This window comes from Prionailurus bengalensis, chromosome C2 (genome assembly GCF_016509475.1).
Source record: "Prionailurus bengalensis isolate Pbe53 chromosome C2, Fcat_Pben_1.1_paternal_pri, whole genome shotgun sequence".
Taxonomy (NCBI): Eukaryota; Metazoa; Chordata; class Mammalia; order Carnivora; family Felidae; genus Prionailurus; species Prionailurus bengalensis.
In genome coordinates this window covers 150,436,267-150,462,748 of record NC_057350.1, presented here as the reverse complement: position 1 = coordinate 150,462,748, position 26,482 = coordinate 150,436,267, and the positions used below count along the sequence as shown (strand labels likewise).

The 26,482-nt window shown below is 41.8% G+C and overlaps 1 protein-coding gene across 2 annotated transcripts in view; it reads right to left on the bottom strand.

The window, feature by feature from the left end:
* ULK4 (unc-51 like kinase 4) overlaps positions 1-26,482 on the bottom strand; it is a 592,138-nt gene that overhangs the window by 551,913 nt on the left and 13,743 nt on the right. For both annotated transcript variants that reach the window (XM_043595665.1, XM_043595666.1), the window contains exons 5-16: positions 24,791-24,953; positions 22,479-22,580; positions 21,781-21,864; positions 19,926-20,001; positions 17,320-17,412; positions 14,707-14,819; positions 14,481-14,550; positions 12,272-12,368; positions 7,638-7,742; positions 4,312-4,372; positions 2,575-2,756; positions 1,623-1,669 (exon numbers count right to left, since the gene is read on the bottom strand). In XM_043595665.1, the coding sequence (XP_043451600.1) occupies positions 1,623-1,669; positions 2,575-2,756; positions 4,312-4,372; positions 7,638-7,742; positions 12,272-12,368; positions 14,481-14,550; positions 14,707-14,819; positions 17,320-17,412; positions 19,926-20,001; positions 21,781-21,864; positions 22,479-22,580; positions 24,791-24,953 (1,193 nt within the window). The remainder of the gene's footprint in view (positions 1-1,622; positions 1,670-2,574; positions 2,757-4,311; positions 4,373-7,637; positions 7,743-12,271; positions 12,369-14,480; positions 14,551-14,706; positions 14,820-17,319; positions 17,413-19,925; positions 20,002-21,780; positions 21,865-22,478; positions 22,581-24,790; positions 24,954-26,482) is intronic.

Here is a 26,482-nt window from a genome sequence, read left to right as displayed (position 1 = left end):
TTACAATTAAGCTTCAAGCTAAAAAACAGGGGGAAACAAGAGTACTTGGAAAAGATTAAAAAAGGTTTTGTTTCCCCCCCGACAACACAACAAGTCAGCAGGGGGCACCCCAGGCAAGAATGTAAGTTGTAGCTAAAGTGCTCGGTTTTGTTGGCTTTTCGGTGAGCACGCCGCAAACCTTCTCAAAGTTTTACACACTCAAAAAAGCCGAAAAATCCTGGTTGCGATGCCAGGTTTTACCTTGGGAAAGTGACCCTAGAAGACACATAACAAAAATTATCCAAAAACGCATTTTGTGAGTACCTCGTTTCCCACAAATTTTGCCAGCAAAGGATAACTGCTATCTTACCACCATTACCACGTTGCCCAAAACCTTTCACCTTCATGTCTTCACGTGCTTCTCTAACAGTAAGATAAACAGGCTTGATAATATCAAATACAACCACTGCAGCCTCCACACTCCAACATTTACTACCTGCCCAGGAAGCATCAGGCACTAGGCAAGGCATTTCATATCGTTATCTCATTCCGTGTTTTCAAGCTTCTTTATTTTGAGAGAGACAGAGACAGAGACAGACAGAATCCCAAGCAGGCTCCACGCTGTCAGTGTGTAGCCCGACGTGGGGCGTGATCCCACGATCCATGACATCATGACCTGAGCTGAGATCAAGATGCTCAACCCACTCAGCCACCCAGGCACCCCGCAAAACTCAGCTAACAAGAATCTATGAGGTCGATATGCTATCCCCGTTTTACAGTTGAGGAAACTGAGGCTCAGCACTTACGGCAGTTGCCCGGGGGGCAGATCTGTGATCCACACCCAGGTCTGTGAAGCGGAAACCCATGCGATTTCATCGCCCCACACAGACTCTTCGCGAAGTAGAGACTCAGAAAAAAGTAATCATCTGGCCAGGTCTCCCTGGCAACTGGAAACCAGAGCCTTCCAACACTTGACCTAATGGTATGCTGCCTGCATACTGAACAAGTATATCATACACTTCTATCAGGGGTTTACAGAGCATAATACCACCATTAGATTTTAAATTTTTTTTTCAACGTTTATTTATTTTTGGGACGGAGAGAGACAGAGCATGAACGGGGGAGGGGCAGAGAGAGAGGGAGACACAGAATCGGAACCAGGCTCCAGGCTCCGAGCCATCAGCCCAGAGCCCGACGCGGGGCTCGAACTCCCGGACCGCGAGATCGTGACCTGGCTGAAGTCGGACGCTTAACCGACTGCGCCACCCAGGCGCCCCTAGATTTTAAATAACATCATAAGGGAGTCAGGCATTACGCCAGAGAAAGATGCAGTGGCAAGGGAAAACTCCGCAGCAAGAACTAAAACAGGGATCAAAAGTAAAGTATCTGATCAAGAATACGCCAAAGAGTAACAGTAACAAAGTTTCCAGGTATAGTTTATAGAATCCTAGGATTGGAGTGTAAGGCCTATTCCGAAATCTTTTTAAATTTACAGTTGGCATGCCTATAGAAATTGCCAAGGATTCACAGTAATGATTACTTCAGTACGTAAGTACTTAGGACCATGTGCTTTTGATAAACATGTATGTTGTAATGACTTAGAATAACGAAGAATAATTTACTTAAATATAAATGTTACTTACATATCCCAGTTTGGAGCGATTCGCAAATGCTGGATTAGTAAGTGGAACTAGAATAAAAGAATAAAACAAGATGTACATTTCCTTCATGAAATAACACGGAAAGTCACTGCTAAGTTAACAAATCGGACCTGTATACAATTGAAATGTGAATCCTGCATTAGGAGACAATCAATTACTCAGGAAGATGCAAAAGCACTGAACACACAAGACAAAAATAAACACTAAGAACATTACTTTCTCCTACCCAATTACATTCCATAAACGTGCCCCCACGCCCGCGTTGCTCCCAAACACACACCAAGCACCAAACAAGTAACCTCAATACTATCTTGGAAGCAAACAATTTAAATTTTTTCAAGCCAGTTCCCCAATGAGCACCTAGCTATGAAAAATGCCCCAGACCACTGTAACCCCTTTCTGAGGAAGACTTCAAAAGCTCTACCAAATTCCTGTGGTTTTACCGATGGCCAAGACAGTCCGAGAAAATATTTGCAGGGGAAAAAGAAAGAAAAGCCTTAGAGACTCTGGGTCTCCTATCAGAGCGATATCAGAAAACTCGGGAGTTTGCCAGGTCAACCCAGGAAAGCAGGCCTTGTTCCACATGGGCAGCTCATTCTGGCAGCTGATGACAAGGTCTAATGTCTTTAAGATTTCAGATATGAAAAATATCTTACAATTATTACAAGTTAAAATAAAACGCAAGCCAGAGTATAACAAAAGAAAAAGTTCAAGATCACGGTCTACTCAACTTCTTTCAGATCTAACGACTGGACAAAATTCTGGCAAACCTATAATCTTGATAAGTCTTTTTTTTTTTTTTTTTTTTTCACTGCACCTAAATCAAATGAGTATTTTAGCACTGATGTTTTAATCTTAATAGAAACACGAAAGCTACACGCCAAAGGCAGGCTGCCAGGACCACGAAAGGAGACTTCACAAGTGAACTACCCACCAGAGGTGAATGGAGGAGGCGCGTGGCCACCTCCCGGTGTCCAGTCACGACACACAAATAGCAAAGGAGGTTCAGCTTGGCTCGCGAGGCCCCCGTGCTCTTCTCAGTGGAGTCGATCTGTGAGCACACCTGCTGCAAAAAGTCGTTCCAATCTTGGTCTTTTAGAAATGCTAATTTATCCACTGGAGAGGAAAGAACAAATTAAAAGTGGGTATCAGGTAAAAAAAAAAAAAAATTGCTGAAAACACTACAAGAGAAATAAAAAACAGAACGCAGAATTTCAGCAGCTGAGGACAAAGGCAATCATAAATTTACAATGTCAAAACCATAAAGTCCTCCAAAGAGGACACTACTTTTATTTATTCTTCTAGATTCCTCTCCTTTTCTACCCATGGACCCTTTTTCTCTATGTGAATGGAAAACCACCTTTAAAAGATGCCTAAAGGAGAATCATCCTGCAACCGAGATTTTAACAAAATACTCAAGAAAGTTGTATTACAAAAAAGCAAGTGATAGCCTTCGTATAAATAAAGCAATCTAGCTGTAAAATGTTGGAAAAGCTAAGAATTGTGCAGTTGTTAAAAAGTTCCAATGAAATGACTGTTAAACGTAACAGGTTAATACAGTAGTTGAAATCCTCTGGGAGATCCAAGGCCAAGCCATATACAAACAGAAAACAAAAATGGGCAATAAGATGCCATCCAAAATGACCACAGTTTTGGCTAATTTCCATCTTTGAATAAAATAAGCGGTAATAATAATTTCCTAAGATAACTCAGAGTAAAGAGGAAAAGGGAAGGAATATTATTTTGAAATAATACTCCTCTAAGGTTGGCTCTATTTGGCACTGTATATTTAAATTCAAATGTTTTATTTTGAATTTACTTTGATTTGATATGAAATCCTGGATTATACTCCAGCAATGATGAAGAATGTTTTTCTAGATCTAGTTTACCAGCTTAAAATAGATTTTATCATACAAAATACATCAAAGTTTAAGGTGTAAACGAATTTCTGATGCTCATCCCACATAAGACTTCCCATTAGGTGAAAGGAAACCGAACCCATCTTCTTTGAGTATCTTCATTCCCACACCCTCCCCACAAAAGTAAACCATCTGACCCCATTGTCAACCCCCTAGAGTAGAGTCTCAATTCTTTGTTGTGGTCTCCGACCCTCTGTACCCACAAGAATACCATAAATGTTGGAAATCCAATGGGCTCTACAAGAGGGAAGGGCAAGAGACGGGCCCGCACAGCTTTATAGGAACGTTCACTTCCACAGGGGTGCAGGGCAGCCAGACTCAGCTGGGCACGGTCAAAGGATGGCACAAATGGATTACAGGTTGTTTGCAATGCACACAGCACTACCCCAAGAATATAGCCAGTTGGCAAGAAAACAGGAATGTAGCTATTCATAAATAAATAACATCTTCCATTTGCTTTAAAAAAAGCGGGGGGGGGGGTGCGCGCTGAGTGGCTCTGACTCTTGGGTTTCAGCTCAGGTCATGATCTCACGGTTTGTGCATTCAAGCCCCACATTGGGCTTCTCGATGATGGTACGGAGCCTGCTTGGGATTCTCTCTCTCTCCTGTCTCTCTCTCTGCCCCTCCCCTGTTCACATGCTCTGTCTCAGTCTCTAAATAAACTTAAAAAAAAACTCCATTTGCTGTTAGAGGTCTTATTTATATCTGTCTGCCAAGAGTCTATGTGTTTGACAAGCGCCTTGTAATCCTACCTGAATATGCTGGTAGATGCAGTATCTTTGGATCAAATTTAATTGGTGGTTGTTTCATTATCTGTGGTTGGAAAAAAGAAAAAAAACCTTTTAAAGATGCCTTTTGAGACATATGGGTCTCCTGACATAACTCCAATTATCAGGTTATAAATCAAGGAAGACAGAAAAGAACACTACAAAACCTGTCACCAAAAAGAAAAAGAATTCAACAGTGCCCTTTCTAATTAAAATATGGAAACACTGGGGCGTCTGGGTGGCTCAGTCGGTTAAGCGTCCGACTTCAGCTCAGGTCACGATCTCGAGGTCCGTGAGTTCGAGCCCCACATCAGGTTCTGGGCTGACGGCTCAGAGCCTGGAGCCAGTTTCAGATTGTGTGTCTCCCTCTCTCTCTGCCCCTCCCCCATTCATGTTCTGTCTCTCTCTGTCCCCAAAATAAACATTAAAAAAAAAAATTAAAAAAAAAATATGCAAACACCAACACACAAAACACCATAAGCACTTCTTTATAAAAACAAGATCATTTTGAGGCACCTGACTGACTCAGTCAGTAGACCATGAGACTTTTGATCTTGAGATCAGGAGTTCCAGCCCCACAACGAGGGCAGAGTTTACTTTAAATAAACAAAGTTTTGGGGCGCCTGGGTGGCACAGTCGGTTAAGCGTCCGACTTCAGCCGGGTGGCGATCTCGCGGTCCGTGGGTTCGAGCCCCGCGTCGGGCTCTGGGCTGATGGCTCGGAGCCTGGAGCCTGTTTCCAATTCTGTGTCTCCCTCTCTCTCTGCCCCTCCCCCGTTCATGCTCTGTCTCTCTCCGTCCCAAAAATAAATAAACGTTGAAAAAAAAATTTAAATAAACAAAGTTCTGTGGAAAAAGAAGCACTTTATCTTGGCTTACTCTTAAGCTCATCAACCTCTAGGTAGAAATTTAGTCATTCAGGGGCACCTGGGTGGGTGGCTCAGTCAGCTAAGCATCCAACTCTCGGTTTTGGCTCAGGTCATGATCTCACGGTTTCCTGAGTTCAAGCCCCACGTGGAGCTCTGCGCTGACAGTGTGCAGCCTGCTTGGAGGTCTCTCTCTCCCCCCTCTCTCTCTGCCCCTCCCTGCTCATGCTGTCTTGGTCTCTCTCAAAATAAATAAACTTAAAAAAAAAAAAAAAAAAAAGAAAGAAATTTAGTCATTCAACAAATATTTACTGGGTCCCTGTAAGGGTGAGGCACTATGCTAAGTGCTAAGGGGGATACAAATATATAAGACACGATCCTACAGTCAGAGAGTGGATACTCTGAGAAGATAAACATGTTAAATACAAAAAAAAAAAAAAAAAAAAAAAAAATTCAACAATGCAAAACGGGCAGGACGTAATTAGAGACAGAACATTTCACAGGAATTTTTCTAACACATTAGAGAATGCAGCAAGCACTTAGGCTGACAAGGCTTATGGAAGAACCAGAAGGAGGGCTCAGGTTTTAAAGAATATGAAGTTCATGGTTGAATTCGAGAACACACTATTCCAGGAAGATGTAATCAGCATGAATAGGAAAGTACACAATTTTTTTTTAAGAAACTGGAAAAATGAGTAGTTAGATCCATGAGTTTGGAACAGCCAGGGTACTTTCACCTCGACAGTTTTAATTTAAAAATTCAACCGTCATTTCTATATCTAACATCTCCAAAACCTCTTTATAGAGCATTTTAAAAAGCTTTGCTGGTGGTTTTCTTGCCAAAAATGCATAACCTCCTCCATGTTAATCATGAGAAACACTTGGAAAAACCCAGGTTGAGGGACAGCCTACAAAATACCTGGTAAGTACTCTTCAAATATGAAAGCCACGAAGGCCAAGGAAAAACTAAGAAATTACAAGGCCATGAAAGACAAAGACAGAAGGTAACAGAAAAAGGCCGAACAGCAAAGTGGAACAAGAGAGCCTAGAAGAGAAAAAGGACATCAGGGGTACGAGTGGTAAAATTCGAATAAATTCGGTAATTTAGTTAACACCGTACCAATGTTAGTTCCCAGCTTTGCTAACCATACTATGGTCCCATGAGATGCTAACATCAGAGAAAGTTGGGTAAAAAGTACACGAGAACTCTATTTTTGATCCTTTTCTGTATATCTAAAATTAGAAGTTTAAAAAAAAATTTTGACTAAGGCTGCCCCAAAACAAGTAAGTATGGTTAGAAAAAGAAATAAAGAAACAGAACCTTGTCAAAACACATTACAAACTGTTCTTAGAAGGTCCACTGGGAAAATGACCCATTTCACATTAAATCTGGCATGATATACAGTTACTCTGTCAGATAGCTGAACTCATAAAAAGAATTAGCTCCATTATGAAAAATAGCTGGGTAATCTGTATTAAATGTTGTCTACCTCGTAGATAAATATGCATCCAATTACCCATTTGTTCTTTCTTAATTTATTTTTGAGAGAGAGAGAGAGAGAGAGAGAGAATGCGAGTGGGGGAGGGAGAGAGAGTGAGGGAAACACAGAATCCAAAGCAGGTTCCAGACTCCCAGCTGTCAGCACAGAGCCCGACACAGGGCTCGAACTCACGAACCATAAGATCATGCATGACCTGAGCTGAAGTTGGCCATTTACCAATTGAGCCACCCAAGCACCCCAGAACCCATTTGTTCTACAGTAATGTTCCCCAAAGAAATGGGGGGAAATGGTCATAAATCAAAACAGAAAAAGGCGTTTTAAAAAGAAAATTAAAATATAGAATAGGTAATACAGAGGGACTGAGAAGTTGATTTTTTTTCTTAAGAATACTCATCATCCCCTGGCGATACAGAGGTATATACCAAGAGACGTGAAGCAACAAAAATCACGCCGGGTATGAAGTGCACCGTGAACCATGACTCCCCAAGCCCCCAGTGTCTCCCCGCCATCTGGCCTGCAGCCCTGAGCACCCGCTAGTCTCTTTGTGACCTGCCCACCCACCCCAGCAGGGGGAGCAGTGCTCACTCACATCTGCCTTCCTGACACAACCAAGACTAGAGTGGTTGGAGAAATTCATTCGAGAATGTATAGAGAAACAAAAAAATGAGGACTAAGGTCTGAGGTCTAGAAGCCCATGGACTGAGGGGAGGCAGAAATTCAGCACTCAGTGAAGGGTCAAGTAACACAGGAAGAGGAGAGGGTCACACACAGGGTGGGCGTCAGAAGTGTCGACGTGTGGCACACATGAAATAAAAGGAGACATGAGGAACAGCAAAGAAAAGAAAGCCAATAGTATCTGGAATGAAGATATCACCAGGATTTCAGCCCTCTAAATAAAGTCTAAATAAAGCTCAGCCCTCAGCTGTTAGGGCATCTTTCCCCACCTTTGGGTTGTCGATAATTGGGGTGATGACAAGATCAGAGTCTGTGTAGATAAGCTCTCTCATCTGGGATTCCAGGTCCTGCTGACTCAGGTGTTCACTTGCAATCTGAAATAAGAACAAAAATGAGGCTTTGTTTCTGTGACTTACTGCAGAGCTCTTAAGAACTGGGCTAATAAGACCCTGAGTAAGACACCACTGGAAGGGTCACCTGTATCTATGGACCTCAGGGTGCTATTCAAAACACTTCCAGAGACCGTCTTCTTTGATCTTCACAAAAATCCTCAGTTCTATGCATCATCATTCTCATGGTTTACAGAAGGAAAAAACAAAGGTCAAAGTAACCAATTTGTTCACATTTACCACAAAGGCTGGTTAGTTAGAACCAGAAAACAGATCTTCTATAGTTTGATGTTTCAGCTACAATGAGGCAAACTTGTTTTTCAATTACCAGGATGGTTTTTATCATTCATCCACTCGACACTCACCAATTTATTCTGCTTTACAAAATATTCAGTATGAAGCTAAAATTACAGCGTAAAGGAATTTCAAGATCAAATACTAACCCTCTACCTAAGCATTAAACACCTCTATCTTTATAAAAGCTAACGTGGACAGGGGCGCCTGGGTGGCTCAGTCAGTTGAGCGTCCGGCTCAGATCATGACCTCACGGTTCCTGAGTTTGAGTCCTGCATCGGGCTCTGTGCTGACAGCTTGGAACGTGGAGCCTGCTTCGGATTCTGTGTCTCTCGGGGCCCCTCCCATGCTCACACTCTCTCTCTCAAATATAAACGTTAAAAAAAAAAAATTGTTTCAAATAATAATAAAAGCTAAAGTAGAGTTAACACATAATGAAAATGAGTGACCATATTTGAGATTTTTCTTTGTGTTCTACTTAAACATAACTCTCATTCCTAGTGTGATGCCACCTGAGGACTTCACATCAGACCAAAAAAAAAAAACAAAAGTGGATTTATGCTTTAACAACTTCCACTGAGGCAGCTCTTCCTGCCCATGGCGCCTATCCCCGTGCTTTAATAAAAACACCTCTTTGCACGGGCCGGGGGGGGGGGGGGGGGGGGGGGGACTTCCACTGAAACACTGACCAACAAACAGAACAGAAAAAAACAAATCAGTGAAGTGAAAAATGAGGAAATTCTCCAAAACTGAGGCAAGAGCATGACTAAAGGAATAATTAACTAACTAGGTTCTTGGAAACAAGACCACCGCTTTGCAACTTAGAAAACAGACTTATCAAAAAACACATGAAGAATAAGGAGGAACTTGGTAAAACAAAGAATTTAATGTTTAAAAGCATGGACATTTGAGACAGAAAGACTTCAAAGAAATGTCAACATGAATGAACTAAAAACATATTAATATAAGAATTAGTAAGGTAGACCAATTAGAAATGTATATATAAAAATTAGTTTCCTATATATAAATGAAACATAAGCACAGTTAACAGAGTCTAAAAATGAAATACCCACTCACAACAGCAAAATAAAATATAATTCTCAGGAATAAAGTAAGTGATCAAACACTGCAATCATAAAATTATGTTCCCTTGTTTGAAAATGAACATGTATGTATAGACTCAGAAATAGAGATATCAAAATATAACCAATGGTTACCCTGGATAATAAAGTTACAAGTAGTTTTCCTTTGTCCTCTTGTACATTTTCCAAGTTTTCTATAATTATAAAGATTTTGTAATTGAATAAAAAAAATCACTTAAAAAATTATACAAGATAAACTCTCATATATTACTTATACAATTACTGCTTGACTATTCTCAATAAAACGATTAAGTGCACTCCTCTACAATAACCATGGCCAGAAGAGACTCAACATCTGTTACATTTCAAAATGCATTTTGGGGGGCACCCGGGTGGTTCAGTTGGTTAAGCATCCAACTCTTGGTAACAGCTCAGGTCATGATCCCAGGTCGTGGGATCAAGCTCTGGGCTGGACTCAGCACTGAGCATGGGGTCTGCTTAGGATTCTCTCCCTCTTCCCTCCACCACTTCCCTACTCACACTCTCGCTCTAAAAATAAATAAAATAAAATAAAATGCATTTGTACTGTTACACAATTTTCCCTCACATATAACTAACATACAAACGGATCCTAAAATTCACATGGAAATGCAAGGGACCCAGAGTAGCCAAAACAACCTTGAAAAAGGACAAAATTGGAAGAATCGTACCTCCTAACTTCAAAACTTACTAAAAAGCTACAGTGATCAAGAGTAGCCAGTTAGTTACTATGCGACCAGCATGAAGAACGATGCAGAGATCCACAGAACAGAGAGTCCAGAAATAAACCTCACCTTTACCGCCAATTGATAGTCAACAAGAACGCCAGGACAATGAACTGGGAAAGAACAGTCTTTTCAACAAATGGTGCTGAGACAAATGGAAATCCACACGCAAAACAATGAAGCTGAACCCTCTACCTCATGCCGTGTACAAAAATTAACTCAAATGGATTTAAGACCTAAAGAGCTAAGCGTAGACATAAACTTTTGTGACCTTGGAGTAGGCAATGGCTTCTAAATTATGACACCAGAAGCCTAAGCAACAACACACACACACAAAAAATAATTTGAACTACATCAAAATTAAGAACTTCTGTGCTTCGGGTGCCAGGATGGCTTAGTCAGTTGAGCAGCCGACCCTTATTTCAGGTCAGGTAATGATGCCAAAGTCATGCCACAGCCTCCATGGCTGAGTTATGGAGCCTGCTTGGAGTTCTCTCTCTCCCTCTGCCCCTCTCCCCCACGTGTACGTGCTCTTGCTCTCCCTCTCTCTCTCAAAAAATAAATAAATAAAAATAAACACTTCCGCGCTTCAAAGGACACCATTGAAAAGCACAATCCACAGGGTGGAAGATTTATAAATCACATACCTAGAATACATAAAGAATTCCTTACAACTCAATAAATGAGCAAAGATTTGAAAAGACATTCTTTCAGGGGCACCTGGGTGGCTCAGTCGGTTGAGCGTCCGACTTCGGCTCAGGTCATGATCTCACAGTTTGTGGGTTCGAGCCCCGCGTCAGGCTCTGTGCCGACTGCTTGCTCAGAGCGTGGAGCCTGCTTCAGATTCTGTGTCTCCTTCTCTCTCTGCCCCTCCCCCGCTCACGCTTTGTCTCACTCTGTTTCTCAAAAATAAGTAAAATGTAAAAAAAAAAAAGACATTCTTTCAAAGGAGATATACAAATGGCCCATAAGCACATGAAAAGATGCTCAATAAAATCAGCCATCAGAAATGCAAATCGAACCTAGGTATAATTTCACACCTCCTCGTCTGGCTATAATGCAGCATTATCCACAATGGCCCAGAGGCTGAAGCAACCCGAGTGGCCAAAGATGGGTGCGTGGATAAACACAATGCGGTACCTACACACAACGAAGTATTATTCAGCCTGAGAAGGGAACGGAATTCTGACACACGGTAGACCTTGAACACATCATGCTAAGTGCAACAGGCCAGACACAAAAGGGCTGATTTTGTACGGTTCCACTTACAGGAGATTACCGGGCACAGAGGCAGGAAGTAGAACAGCAGCTGCCCCGGCTGGGAGGAAAGGAGGTGGGGAGCCATTGTTCAGTGGGCACAGCGTCTCAATGTGGGGTGATGAAGCAGTTCTGGAGACGGAGAGTGAGGACGGTGGCACAAAAATGGGAATGTACTTAACATCACAGAACTGTACAACTAAAAATCAGTTAAATGGTAAGTTCTGTGCAACATGTATTTTACCACAATTAGGAAAAAAGACAGTAACTAGTTTCGTTAGAGATGGGTAAAAACCGGAAGCCTCACACGCCACCAGTGAGACTGTAAAAGGGCCCAGCTGCCTTGAAAACCAGTCTGGCAGTTCTCTGGAAGGTTTAACAGAGTTCGCACACGATGCCACAATTACACTCCTGCAGGGATAAGGCGAAATTCAACGCAGGCCCGCTCAAAAAGCTGTACGCAAACATTCACAGCAGCATTGTTCACGACAGCCAAGAGGTGGAAACACAACCCAAATGTCCACCAACTGATGAATGGAAAAGTGTGGTACATACAACCAATTATTTGGCAATAAAAAGGAACACAGTACTGATATACTGCGTTATGTGAAAAAAGCCAGTCACAAAAAAGGACCTATTGTGTTATTTCATTCATTTGCAACGTCCAGAAGAGACAAATTTATCAAGAGAGCAAGATTAGCGGCTGCCTAGGGTGAGAGGGAAGGGAAATGGAGGGGACGGGAGTGACTGTGAATAGGGATGGCATTTCCCTGTGGGAGGCGAGTGTTCTCAGAATGACTGTGGTGGTGGCTACGTGCCTGGGAATGTGCACAAAGCCCCCGACCCATACACTCTAAGTGGTGAATTAAATGGGATGTCGATCAGATGTTACTGAGGCTGTTACCAAAAAAAATAACTATGAAACAATGCTCTCGTAGGAGTACTTACCAGAAAAAGAGAGTGATAAAGAAGGTGACTTAATTGCAAATTTTGTCATTACGATCATAGTTTGGACATCAACTTGGAACCATTCTTCTGAGTCTCCATACCTTATGCTAAGAAAGAAGGAAAGAAAAGCAAGAAAGGAAAAGGAAAGAAAGATTCCATCCCTGCTCACCTTGGTCAAAGGAGAAGCCTTCTGTGGTGAATGTTGAGTCCTATCCTCACCAGGACTTAGTCCGACCGCACTGCTAGTTCTCGGAGTCGGGCGAGAACTGGAAAATACATACCGGTCAACATTATTCAGAGTGCAGAAACTCTATCCTGTTTACTATTATCTGGGAAAAAACACATCTCACGATAAAATGGTAGAATGTCAAGATTCTGGGTGATCTCATAAATTTAAACTCTAATTTCTGTTTATACAACACCTTTTTTGCAAATATTTCTAGTTTCCTGGCTAATTTATTATTTATTTATAGCACCTATGCTATATACAGTATTTTCTATTTTAACCAGAAACCTTAAAACATTAATTTTTTTTAAGTAGGCCCCATGCCCAGCACAGAGCCCAATGCAGGGCCTGAACTCACGACCCCAAGATCAAGACCGGAGCTGAGATGAAGAGTCGGATGCCCAACTGACTAAGCTACTCAGACACTCTTGATTTTATTTTTTAAATGTCTGCTCATATCAGCAGGATTAACATAGTAATATAGATCAGACAGTCTACAAAGGATGGAAAATACTTAAAATTCTATTTCAGAAAATGTTTGATATGGAAAATCATCTTGGTATCTATTTAAGATAAGGAACAAGTTATAATCTGTATCTATGTTTAATGATTCCTCCTATACTTAAAAATGCTGGTCAGGGGCACCTGGGTGGCTCAGTCGGTTAAGAATCTGACTTCAGTTCAGGTCATGATCTCACAGTTCGTAAGTTCAAGCCCCGCATCCGGATCTGTGCTGATGGCTCAGGGCCTGGAGCCTGCTTCAGATTCTGTGTCTCCCTCTCTCTGCCCCTCTCCTGCTCACACTCTGCGTGTGTCCCTCTTTCTCTCAAAAATAAACAAACATTACGAAATTAAAGAATGCTGGTCATACTCTGTGGGTAACTCCATTCCTCCTGGGTCTCTGATTTGGAGTTTTTCACATATTAAGAAATTTTTCCACTGAGATCATTAGGGTATATTTTTTTTATGTTTATATTTGTTTATATTTTTTTACACTTATGTCTTTCACTCATCTGTTTTTAGTCATTCGTTAAACAAGTAGTTTAACTCACAAAATATGCCAAAGATTGTACAAAGTTTTTTAAAAAACTGAATTAATGCCTAGAATGTATATAGATAAATTCAATATACTTTATATTTCCATAGGGTAAAACAAGTCAGGAAGTTTTAGTTCATTGTTATAACCCCTTTGTCATTAAATAAAACTATTTACGTATAGGACCAAAGCTATAAATACAACACTTGACGTTTACATGTTAAAATTTTAAATACATTGCTCTTAATTATATTAAAATGCCATTCTGTTCTCTTTAAAATTACTTCAATGATTACAGTATTAAAAAACGTTATTTAAGTCTCCACATAAAACAACATTTAACATGGCATGCCTGGGTGGCTCAATCGATTAAGCATCCAACTTCGGCTTAGGTCACGATCTCATGGTTTGTGAGTTTGAGCCCCACATCGGGCTCTCTGCTGTCAGCACAGAACTGCTTCAGATCCTCTGCTCCCCCTCTTCTGTCTCTCGAAAATAAACATTTTTCTAAAAATTTTTTATATAAAAAAATTTAACAAAAACACAACCCGTTCTTTCCTCAAAGTATTCAATAAAGAAGCTTGACTGCTGAAATTTCACATTTAATTCTATTTGAAGGGCAAGTAAAAATGAGGAGGTTTTAACCCTTATAAATAGGAAAGACAGGTGGTTTGGTTAAAACCTTTTTTAAATTTTTTTTTAACGTTTATTATTTTTGAGAGACAGACAAAGCACGAGCCGGCAGAGGAACAGAGAGAGAGGGAGACACAGAATCCCAAGCAGGCTCCAGGCCCTGAGCTGTCAGCACAGAGCCCGACGCGAGGCTCGAACCCACGAACTCTGAGATCATGACCTGAGCCTAAGTCAGATGCTTAACCAATTGAGCCACCCAGGCACCCCTGGTTTGGTTAAAAACGTTTAAAAATGCACAGCCACATCAACATTCCATTGGCCAGCACTTAACACGAACTTCAAAAGCAGACTGATACGGAATTCGGCATTCACATCCCTACGCTTTATCTCTGGGGAACACGGTTGGCCGGCAGGACAACAGATGCTTTAAGAAGACCTGACTGCCATCATGCAGGGATTCCTTACTGCTGTCATCTTACATACCTCAAAAGAAACATGGACTCATTCGGTTGACCCCCAACAGTACTTTTAGGCCGCAACTCAGCTGGATTTTCTGTGGCAGGACAGAAAAAACATAACGTGTAAAGAACCAAAAACACCACGAGCAGGGCATGATGCAAGCAGAAATTTAAAGAGAATGGTAGCAAAAACCAGAATTTCTCAGAAACGGCATCCTCAGTGGCAAGAACGTGCTCCAGGGAAAGCTCACCTAGTCTGAAAGAGTGACTCAGTCGCTGACCACTCTTGTCCCCCTTGGCTTGTCCACTTGGCTTCAAAACCTCCTTGGAATCCTGGGTCCCAGAATGCTCCATCATTTTTCCACTGCTCAACAGGAGAAAGCCAACACAATCAAACTTTTTTTTTTTTTTTTAATTTTTTTTTCAACGTTTTTTATTTATTTTTGGGACAGAGAGAGACAGAGCATGAACGGGGGAGGGGCAGAGAGAGAGGGAGACACAGAATCCGAAAAAGGCTCCAGGCTCCGAGCCGTCAGCCCAGAGCCCGACGCGGGGCTCGAACCCACGGACCGCGAGATCGTGACCTGGCTGAAGTCGGACGCTTAACCGACTGCGCCACCCAGGTGCCCCACAATCAAACTTATTTTTGAGCTTTCTATAGTATTCTGTGTAGAATAAGAGGTTGGAAAAGTTCATGAAATTACACGTACCATCTGGCAAAGCCATGGAGTTAGAGAAGCATGGTCACTGAGTAGCTAAAGTGAGCGCTTACTATACGCAAGGTTTTGTACTGTCTATAAATCTTACCAGTGAGAAATAAGTGGCAGATCGGGCAAGTAAACCAGAGTCCCTAAGTTTATAAGTACCAGTAACCTGGCAGTGAACTTCCCTCTTATTTTTCCCCTTCCAGTATTGCCTGGCCTCGACTCCAAGGCACTGAGTACAGACAAAAGAGCCTCTAAGAGAAGCCTTCTATTTCTGTTCTAAGAAACAGGAAAGGGGACCCCTTATAGGTCAGGACAGAGGAAATGCCATGGTTTAATTTTTTTTTTTTCCTTTTTCCATTTTATTCTGTCCCTGCTACCAGGTAACCCTGCAGCAGCTAGCTGGGAACAGCAGCAGCTCCTGGCCAGTGGCTCGAACTCACAGAGGGGCATCTTCTGTAGCCAGAGAGTTATGATCTTAAGAACAGGAGGCTGGGGCGCCTGGGTGGCTCAGTCGGTTGAGCGTTCGACTTCAGCTCAGGTCACGATCTCGCGGTCCGTGAGTTCGAGACCCGCATCAGGCTCTGGGCTGATGGCTCAGAACCTGGAGCCTGCTTCTGATTCTGTGTCTCCCTCTCTCTCTGCCCCTTCCCCGTTCATGCTCTGTCTCTCTCTGTCTCAAAAAATAAATGTTGAAAAAAAAAAAAAAAAAGAACAGGAGGCAAACCCCTGCCATCCTGTTCTTTTTCCTCCTCTCTCGCTGTCCTCCTGCCCCTTGGCCCCAAACACACCCAGCAAGACACAAAACCTGTAATACACCACGACTAAGTGGGGCTTATTGTGGGACTGCAAGGCTGGCTCAATATTTGAAAACCACAGTCTAAAGAAGAAAAACCACATGATCTTATCAACCGATACAAAAAGGCATCTGACAAAATTCAAAAATCGAATTCAGATTCGAACTGAAGAAGGGCAGCTACATGAACCTCCGACTCATCGTACTTAATGGTGAAAGGCTGAGAGCTTTCATCTCAAAAGGCAGAAACCAGGCCAAGAGGTTCATTTTCATCATTCCTGATTCAGTGCCTTACTGAAAAAGTCCTAGCAAGGGCTATAAGGCAAGAAAAGAAACCAAAGGCATAGAGATTAACAAGGAAGAGGACACACCAAGGTCAGAGGTCTTCTGTGCCTTGCAGACACTGAAGGACCACAACCAGAGCCCCGCTTTCTATGAGTCCCCACAGAGCAAAACACAATGGTAGGAGCGTGGTTGAGTCTCACTGGGCCAGAGAAACCCAAGTTTGAGAGAGACCTTAAATAGAATATCTAAGAGAGACCTTCTCTATCCAACACACTGAATTTGCCGAGATGAGAACCAAGAATCACACAACCATTCACCACTGAATAAGCTGACTGGGGCGGGGCGGTCAATTATCGGGCCCTGATTTGACCACTCCTCACCTTATTCTTAATACCATCCCTTTTTTAAGTGTCCTGGGCTAAGAAGATTTTACAATAAAAACGACGTATATTAGTCAGAATGAGACAGGAGCTAGGTTATGCTGTGGTAGCCTGCAACCCACAAATCCTTGTGGCTTAGAATGTCCTGTCTCCCTCATGCACACAGCCACTAAAGGCTGGCAAGGAAGCTATGCCCATCACAGTCACTAAAGACCCAGCCCGACAGCAACTCCATTTGGACACTGTCTTCCCAATTACCTCATGAGGAGGAAGCAGTGTGGCCAATCTCATACTGGCTCTTCAAGCGTCTATGCGGAACGAACACACATCACTTCTGTTCCCATTTCATTAACGAAAGCAAGTCACGTGACCATGCCTGACTCAAGGGGGGGGGGGGGGGGAGGAGATCCCACCATGTGCTTGCAAGGTGGGAAGTGAGTTATAGTTGATGAACAGAACTAATGACCACCATACTCAATCACTGACTGGAGAAGAAACAACTGATCGGAAAAATGAGCAAAATCGCGAACACGTAAGGTCATGACTAAACTCTTCAAGCACACTTGAACAAATGCTTGATTTTCTCCTAGTATGAAAACAGACAAATTTACGTCATTGACGCTGCAGTATTAGAACAGTAATCAGTATGGTCACCTGATAACCACGTCCCCCCCACACAAAGGTAAGCTTATACACTACCTGACGATGGAATCCTCAGTGCTCGATTCATGATCTCTCCTAGCGAAAGCATCCTTCCAAAATGAATGCTGCAATAGGCCTGCCCAAGTTAATCTAGACAAAACATAAATGTTAAAATTCTTTTCACATGATTTACCATGCATAGTTCCCAAGTCATGTCCCAATTACATATATCAGATTTTATAGTTTATAAATTTCTCCATTCAAATGTACCTCCGCAATTCTTTCATACTTTACTTGCATTTTAGTATACAATTAATCTCTTAGCAACACGCAAAAAATAATATAATTCTGAAGCCTTAAATGGTACAGAATGAAAGAGTCTAAAAACTCAGTATTGGTTCATATTGCATGGAGCCTGATGAAAACATTTTGGGTTTTCAAAAGAGTCTATGAAAGGAGCCTATAATTACCTTAAAATTTTATTTACCATTTTTTAAATTATAGTTACTGTTCCTCCCCCCCCCCCCACCCCGAGTGAGAGTGTGATCAGAGGAGGGAGACAGAGAGAGAGAGAAAGACAGAGGAACAGAAGATCCAAAGAGGGCTTCTGCACTGACAACAGCAAGCCCGATGCAGGGCTCAAACTCAAACCCTGAGGTCACAACCCGCACCCAAGTCACGACCAAGTCAGACGCTCAACCACGTGAGCCACCTAGGTGCCCCATTAGCTTAACATTTTTAAGGAAATATAACAGATATTATCAATCTATAATTCTATCATCCTTTATTCTACCTACCCTACCTGTTTCATGACTTTCATTTTTGGGACTTCACTTTTAGAATTTCATTCAGAAATAAACAAGAAAATCAACCTCACGATTTTACACAGTCACGCGTCTGTGTAGGAGTCAAATGTTATCCAGCTACTTTGCCCACATTAAAATGACCTGACGCCGGCTGGGGTGCCCGGGTGGTGCAGTCAGTTGGGCATCGGACTCCTGATATCAGCTCAGGTCACTATCCCAGGGTCATGGGATCAGGTCCCACGTCTGGTTCCACGTCAGGATCCACAAGGAGCATGGAACCTGCTTCGGATTCTCCTTCTCTGCCCACTCGCCACCCCCAGCCTCTGCCCTTTCCCCCCACTGGTGCAGCGCCTGGGTGGCGCAGTCGGTTAAGCGTCCGACTTCAGCCAGGTCACGATCTCACAGTCCGTGAGTTTGAGCCCCGCGTCGTCGGGCTCTGGGCGGATGGCTCGGAGCCTGGAGCCTGTTTCCGATTCTGTGTCTCCCTCTCTCTCTGCCCCTCCCCGTTAATGCTCTGTCTCTCTCTGTCCCAAAAAAAAATAAATAAACGTTGAAAAAAAAATTTTAAATAAAAATAAAAAAATAAATTTACTCTTCATGTTACGCAGAGACCCCAAACACTTGCCTAAACCACCCCTACGCCCCAGATACCTAGGGACAATCTGAGCTAGAAACCAATTGTTCTTGTCTGCTAACCCAGGGAGACCCGCTCCGGACTCCTCGCCTGCCTTCTACAATCCCATGCCACAGTGGCTTCTCATTTGCTGCCATTACTGCAACCAGAAAATTCAAGCTGTGCCTATTGGCCTCTCACTCGGCACTCTCATTGTGACAGGATTATCATAAAAACACATCATATTAAAATACCACTCAGCAGTTATTAGAGTAACTATATCTTGACAGTATCATCCCTAGTTCAACAGGGTCAGACAGACTTAGCCTGAAATCCGCAATGGAAAACAACGCCCTTCTTGGACTTAAGAAGTTACAAGAAAATCTGTCAACCAATTAGGCAACTGTTTAATACATTAAAGGAGAAATGGACTTTAAACCTTCCTCATGATTAAAAATCCCTGCAAACAGAGATTGAGAGACAAACCAGGTTCTTAACTACAGAACACACACTGATGGTTAGGAGAGGAGAGCTCGGTTAACTAGGCGATGGGGATTGAGGATGGCACCTGTCGTGATGAGCACCAGGTGACGTACGGAAGTGTTGAATCACTCTCCTGTACACTTAACATTACCGGTTAACTAACTGCAATTAATTTTTTTTTTTAATTTTTTAATGTTTATTTATTTTTGAGAGAGAGAGAGAACACAAGCAAGGGAGGGGCAGAGAGAGAAGGAGACACAGAATCCGAAGCAGGCTCCAGGCTCTGAGCTGTCAGCACAGAGCCCAACATGGGGCTCGAACCCACGAAGTGCGAGATCGTGACCTGAGCCGAAGTCAGACGCTTAACCAACTGAGACACCCAGAGGCCCCTAAATTTTTTTTTTTTCAGACAGAGCAAGGGCACAAGTGGGCGGGGAGGGGGTGGGAGGGAGGGAGAAAGGGGGAATTCAAACAGGATCCACGCTCAGCACAGAGCTTGACACAGGGCTAATCCCATAACCCCAGGATCATGACCCAAGCCGAAATAAATAGTTGGACACTCAACCGACTAAGCCACCCAGGCACCCCTAAAATAAGAACTTAAAACCTGCAAATAGAAAACACTCTTAATGTAAATTCATATTTTTAAAGAGATAATTTAAAAAGTTCCGTGTATATTAAGAACAGTACTATTTTAGAAGTACGTGAAAGGAGAAAAAGATTCTTCTCCCCATTCATATCAAAATACTATCCATACATACCTTTTCTGAGGATCTTTTTGAAGTAAACCATCAAGCAAATTAATAAAATCTGAAGAAGCTTTAGGACGAGAAGAATCTATACACAAATTGATCCCCAAAAAGAAAAAAGAAAGTGGTAAGTACATGAATATAAGCCGTGCATAAACTTTAGAGTGATAGTATTTGAGCACACATTTAAGAGAACACTGAATCCATTAACAATTATATCCTCCATTTAATGGGGGTGAGGAATGGGCATAAAAATAAAAAACATTTTTTTCCTAGACCATAAAAAACATGAATCTCAAAAACTAAATTTGGACTAACCTCTACACTTTCTCTTTACTGAATAAGCCTGGCCAGGATCACCAGGCTGGCAAATTCACATCCTTGTCTCAACTTTTAATTATGCCTCATTTTCTGAGGCATTCTTAATTTGACCAACTTGGCTTTATAATGTACGGTGATAAGAATACTTGCAATCCCTCTTTTCTCCCCCTCTCTCTTTTAAAGATTTTTAACAGGAAAATAATGTCACAATATTATGACACTGTCCAATTCCAACAGTCTGTAAATGTTAGTTCTTTTTCAATTAGAATATACCACAAATTATCAGTCTGTGGATACAAGTGGCCCCGAAGACAGTGGACAAAGACATCCAACAGAGGGCACTATTGGGCACGATGGCCACAGTCTGATGAAGATCCCTAATTAAGTGTGGGCCACCAGACGTACCCTGACCAGATCTTTGACACCTCTATTTTCAGATTTCTGCTCCCTGCCTAAAAATCTTTAAATGACAAAACAATACTTCTAGTATTCAAAAAAAAAAACGATAATCCAAAGTATCATTACAGGAAATAGATTTTGTAGAAATCAACCATTCTTAAAGAAAAAGTAAGCAGTTTTGTTTTGTTTTAAGAAGTATAGACTATTTTCAAAGTAACGTTTTGGCTTTTTCATTTAGGATGACCCTTGAAATCTTGAAAGAATTCTGTATTCCCAGTTTTTCCATTAATTAGTTCTAAAAAGTTTTCCTCATCAAGTTCTGTTTTCATTTGTGTGTCTTAAGATTCACTTTTCTTGTGGTATATACTTAAGTGTTTTCCTATGCTATGTTTGGGCCTTTTGGTTTTTTTTCTTTGTCTTGCCTCAAAATTGTTAGTGGTAGATTGTTATATCAAAATCCATTTCATTAAAGTTCCAATCATTTTAAGACACTACAACTATATCTAGTTTAAAGTCTTTAAAAACTTGTCAGGGGCATCCTGATTCATCGAGGAAAGAGCTGACAAATGCCTGACTTATCCCTATTCGAACACTAAACAGAAATAAATACAAGGAACATGAGTACAAAGTAAGTAAATAGTACATTCACAAGAAACGCAAAAGTTTGAGTTTTTAAAATCTTTATACCAGACTTCTGTTGATATAGGAGCACAAAATAATTAAATGAAGGAATCTATTAGTGCTTTTTTTCCATTATCTTAAGAAGGCAAAGGGAATGCTAACATTTCTAAAAATATCAACTTGGGACTATTTATAAAATGTAAATTTGGGGGTTAGGAATCAAAAACAGACTTTGGGTAACAGTGTACATTTATAGTGTCAGACGTAAACTAACTGCATTTATAATAAAAAAAAAAAACCCTATGTTTTGGTTTGTTTTTTTAAACGTTTATTTTTGAGAGAGCATGCACACAAGCAGGGAAGAGGCAGAGAGAGAGGGAGACAAAGAATTCAAAGCAGGCTCCAGACTCTGAGCTGTCAGCACAGAGTCCAATGTGGGGCTCAAACCGACGAACCATAAGGTCATGATCTGAGCCAAAGTTGGACGCTTAACCAATTGGGCCACCCAGGTGCCCAAAAATCCTACCTTTTGGAACAGGTGGCAAAGGATCTGCATAAAAAATCTTTTCAATTAATTCTGAAAAACTTTCTGAGAAGAATGGAGGTCTTCCTGAAATTACATGAAAAATTGTAAAATTAAACAATAGCTTGCTATTACCAACCTATAATTCTAAATAAATCTCAACTATAGATAGTTTAGGACTACACAACTTACAGGAAAAAAATATATATAGCAATAACTACTTATTGAACGCCTGGTACAGACGAGGCACACTGTCTGTATATTTTCCTATTTCTGTAATTCAAAACATATCATCCTAACGAAGATGCTAATTATGTGTGGACCATTATCTAAGGGCTGTATGGCTCAATGGACACATATGAATAATTCACAGGCACAGGTACAAGAATTTCTACTAAAAATCACAGAATTTCTACTAAAATCACAGTTTTTAATAAGTAGGCACATGTTAACATTCCAAATGATTATCATGAAAAATACCTGTATGTCAACAGTTCCTTGACATAGATATCAAAGGTTCTAGGCATATGCCTAGACCAAGCATACAGGAGGAATACAGAGGGAAGCAAGCCAAAACCAGTATATATAAAAATTTAGAAAAGCTAGTTTTCATGTCTTCCAGGATAAATACTCACAAACTACAGATTTAATCTTTTTGTGTGTGCCCAGCTCTGATTTAAACTGTACCAGAAAGTAATCACCTGAAAACATTTCATAAAGCAGACAGCCCAAAGACCAGAGGTCACTGGTGATGGAGAAGTCAGTACCCCTTAAAATTTCAGGTGCTGTATATGTAAGAGATCCTGAAAGTATAAAGAACAACTTTGTTAGGCATTTTTAACAATCCCAAAAACAAACCTGCCTACAAAATACCTGGTAAGGCAAAAAAAAAAAAAAAAAAAAAAAACAAAAACAAAAACAAAAACAAAAACAAAAAACCAGGAAGAAAACACACCTTCATGTACATTTCACCTTTTTTAAAGTTTTCTGATTTTAAGGTTTCATTTACAAGGATACGTAAGAATACAAACAGGTTTGGGAAGTCCACTTGAGTTAGAGGTGTGGCACAATTCTGTATGTTCTTTTAAGTTAACAACTTAATCAAAAGAACCTCTGATTATAATATTTTGACTAGAATAGGGTTATACAGCATTAACATCCCAAATTCCCACTGGCTTACCAACAAATGTTTATTACTCAAACTACATGTCAACCACGGGTCAGCCCCTGGACTCAGACCCTCACAGTCAAAGAGCCAGGCTGAGAGAGGCTGCATCTCAAGACATGCCTCCTCCATCACCAAGACAGGGAAAGAATGCACACTGCACACGGGCTCTGAAAATTCCCACCTCCAAGTAACTCACATCACTCCTGCTCACATTTCCTTAGCTTTGGCAGGGAGAAGATACAATCCTACCATGGATCCAAAAGAACAAGAAATATTTCATGATTAGCACTAAGGTGTGCCACATACACTTTACCCTAAGTTTAGTAGAACATGGAAATTGCAGATTCTTAGGGCACTGGGTGGCTCAGTCGGTTGAGCGTCCGACTCTTGATTTCGGCTCCGGTTAAGATCTCGCGGTTCATGAGTTCAAGCCCCACTTCAGGCTCTGCACTGACAGCGAGGACCCTGATTGGGATATTCATTCTCTCTCTCTCTCTCTCTCTCTCTCTCTCTCTCCCCCCGCCCCCCCCCCCCCCCCCCCCCCCCCCCCCCCCCCCCCCCCCCCCGCCAAATAAAATGTGAAAAGTAAAATAGGTAGCAAATTCTCGAGCTAGCAAGTTCCCTTATTTACTGATGAGAGAAATCAAAAGCTTAGAGGGTTCCCTAACATCCCCCAAGTCACACAGCGGGCCACTTGCAGAACACCCACCAAAACTCTACCTAAAACCCTCCCATCTTCCAGTGAGAATGTTCTTTCCATGAAGCGAGCAATCATCAACCGTCTGGAATATAAAATTCTACTGAGGTAAGCCTTCCAGCAAATACTATCTCAAGGGCCCACTGCAGCCACAGCAGCAGCCTCATGTGTCCTCAGGTTTTAAAGTTCTCCTATGTGACATTTTGGCTAGACAATCACATTCCATGCATACATTCATCTCATTCACCAAACACGTACAGAAGACCTATTTGCCTTTACTTTTGCCAGATCCTGAGAAAGCAAATCTAAGCAAGACCCCCAATGTGCCCAAGCACCCCACCCAACACTTAACCGGTCCATCATTAATATGTGTTAACTATGAACATCTGTCTCTCTTCCTCACATAGAAATACAAGTTCAGTTAGGCCAGGGACTTTTACCTTTGTTCGCATTCATATTTCCAGTATCTAGAACACGCCTAAATTTTTGTTGATTTATGCAATGTATTTCACACGAATCAATGGATGTACTAATGAACAAATGAATACGAAGTCCCTACCTTCATAAGTGAATGTAAAAAGACAATGTAGAAAAATGATTAACATGTTAAGTTCGACGACAGATTTACATAGAGAACATTACGAAAGAATTACTGCTTCACACGATCTCTCCTCAAGCACCGGGATTCCCAGATCCCATGTCACTGCAAAAATCACCGCCCAAGAATTCACCCTAAAAATCTTCCCTAATTGCAGAATATCAGCTACTCAACAATGTTGAAAAACCATCTATTGAGCCACTAGTGTATGCGAGGCACCGTTCTAAGTGCTGAGAACACAGAAGAAAGCAGGGAAACATGGCCATCCGTATGTTCTAATGAGCGGTCAGGGACGCAGGAAGCCACGGATAGGACGCAGGTTTGTTCGAGGTTCCCTGTACCTCACACGGTACTGGATCTATGCAAAACCCATTAGGCCATGGGCAAAGCCGTCCCCGTATCCAGACTTCTCCTCTTCCCTCTTATTCTCATTATTTTGACTGTCAAAAATGGCAAAAATACATTTATTATTTTGACTGGACAGCATCTCCTAAACGCACGACTTGGGCAGCCCACAACTAGGGTTCCGATCCGTAAGCTTTCCACGTACCTTTGACTCTACCTTTGAAGGTTTTCTTCAGTGCATTTTCCCCACTATCACCTCCTCCTTCTTCTGCTGCCACCAAAGCAAAGAACTCTTCCAAATTTTCACCTTCCACTTTGGCCAAGCCAAAGTTACTGAACTTCAATGTGCCAGGCCCTTCCAAGAGTATCTATGAAGATTAAAAAATGTGTTCAGAATCCAATTCCATTTGTACTTCCTTCAGGACCTCCCCTAATCTCACTGAGAAATTCTGAGCATGGGCTTTCTGGCTTCATCCCAACTCAAAAAATTAAACGCATACAATTTTACAAGAAGCCAAAGAAAAATACATCCAACATTTTAACAATAGAATTAAACACTAAACTGCCCATTCTCAGATATATACAATGAACACATGATAACTATAGCGGGGAAAACCACACGCTTTGGGGAAAGATGAAGAACGTATGTGGAACAATCGAGACTCACCGATCCTCGGTGACTGCTGGAGGAGGATGTGAAGACCCACCTGTCCGTGTTATTTACTCAAGGGTTCAAAACTAGGGTTGCAAAGGTAAAGATCTAGGCCTAGATCCACCACTTACTGGCAGCCTGAGCTGGAGAAATTACTTATTACCCTTTGAAATCTCAGTCTCTTTACCTGTATAATGGGAAAAAGACTACTGCCCTTCAGATTGTTTTAAGGATTAACTAAGGTTATACGTACGGAGGGTTTTTTTGTTTTTGTTTTTGTTTTTTTAACAATGACTGGCATGTGGTTAAGTGCTCAAATGTGCTCACACAATTTGTGATGAGAAGTTACCAGCTGAATGGTGAAACCACACCAGTGTCTATTACTTGTATCTTGTCCCCCAGAGCCATTAAAACTATTTCTGGGTAGTCACAACAGGTCAGGTGGATCTCTGTTGTTAAAAGCAATTTAAGGTCTATTCTTAATTTTTGGTCACAAATACTAAGGATGTCTGGTAGTCTACAACAGTGGCTTTTAAATTTTTTGAGCACCAAATCCCCTGTAGGTCCTGTTAAGATAAAGTGCTAGTCCCTACCCCCACTTTCTGATTCAGTAGGTCTGGGTGGGGCCCAAGAACCCGCATTTCGAATGAGTCCCAAGTAATGCTGATACTGCTGGTCTGGGGAGCACACTTTGAGAACCCCCAGCAGGGGTCAGCACTTTGCAATTTTTTTTTTTAAGTTAATAAACATTTTAGACTTTGCAGGCCAGAAGATCTTTGCCCTGACTACTCAACTCTGCAGCCCACTGACAATACATAAATAAAAAGATGGGTTCCAATAAAACTTCATTTACAGAATTGGTCATGCTGCCCGACCCTGCCAACCCCTGCTCAAAAGGTTATGTTACAAAGCAGTGTGAATTTCCTAGAATACATAGAACACCAGACTTCATTAAAACAACTCCCTCACAGGGAGCTGTACAGCCACTGGGCCAAAGCCCAGCCAGGACTTGTTTTTATTTTTTATTTTTTTTTCAACGTTTATTTATTTTTTGGGGGACAGAGAGAGACAGAGCATGAACGGGGGAGGGGCAGAGAGAGAGGGAGACACAGAATCCAAAACAGGCTCCAGGCTCTGAGCCATCAGCCCAGAGCCTGACGCAGGGCTCGAACTCACGGACCGCGAGATCATGACCTGGCTGAAGTCGGACGCTTAACCGACTGCGCCACCCAGGCGCCCCCAGGA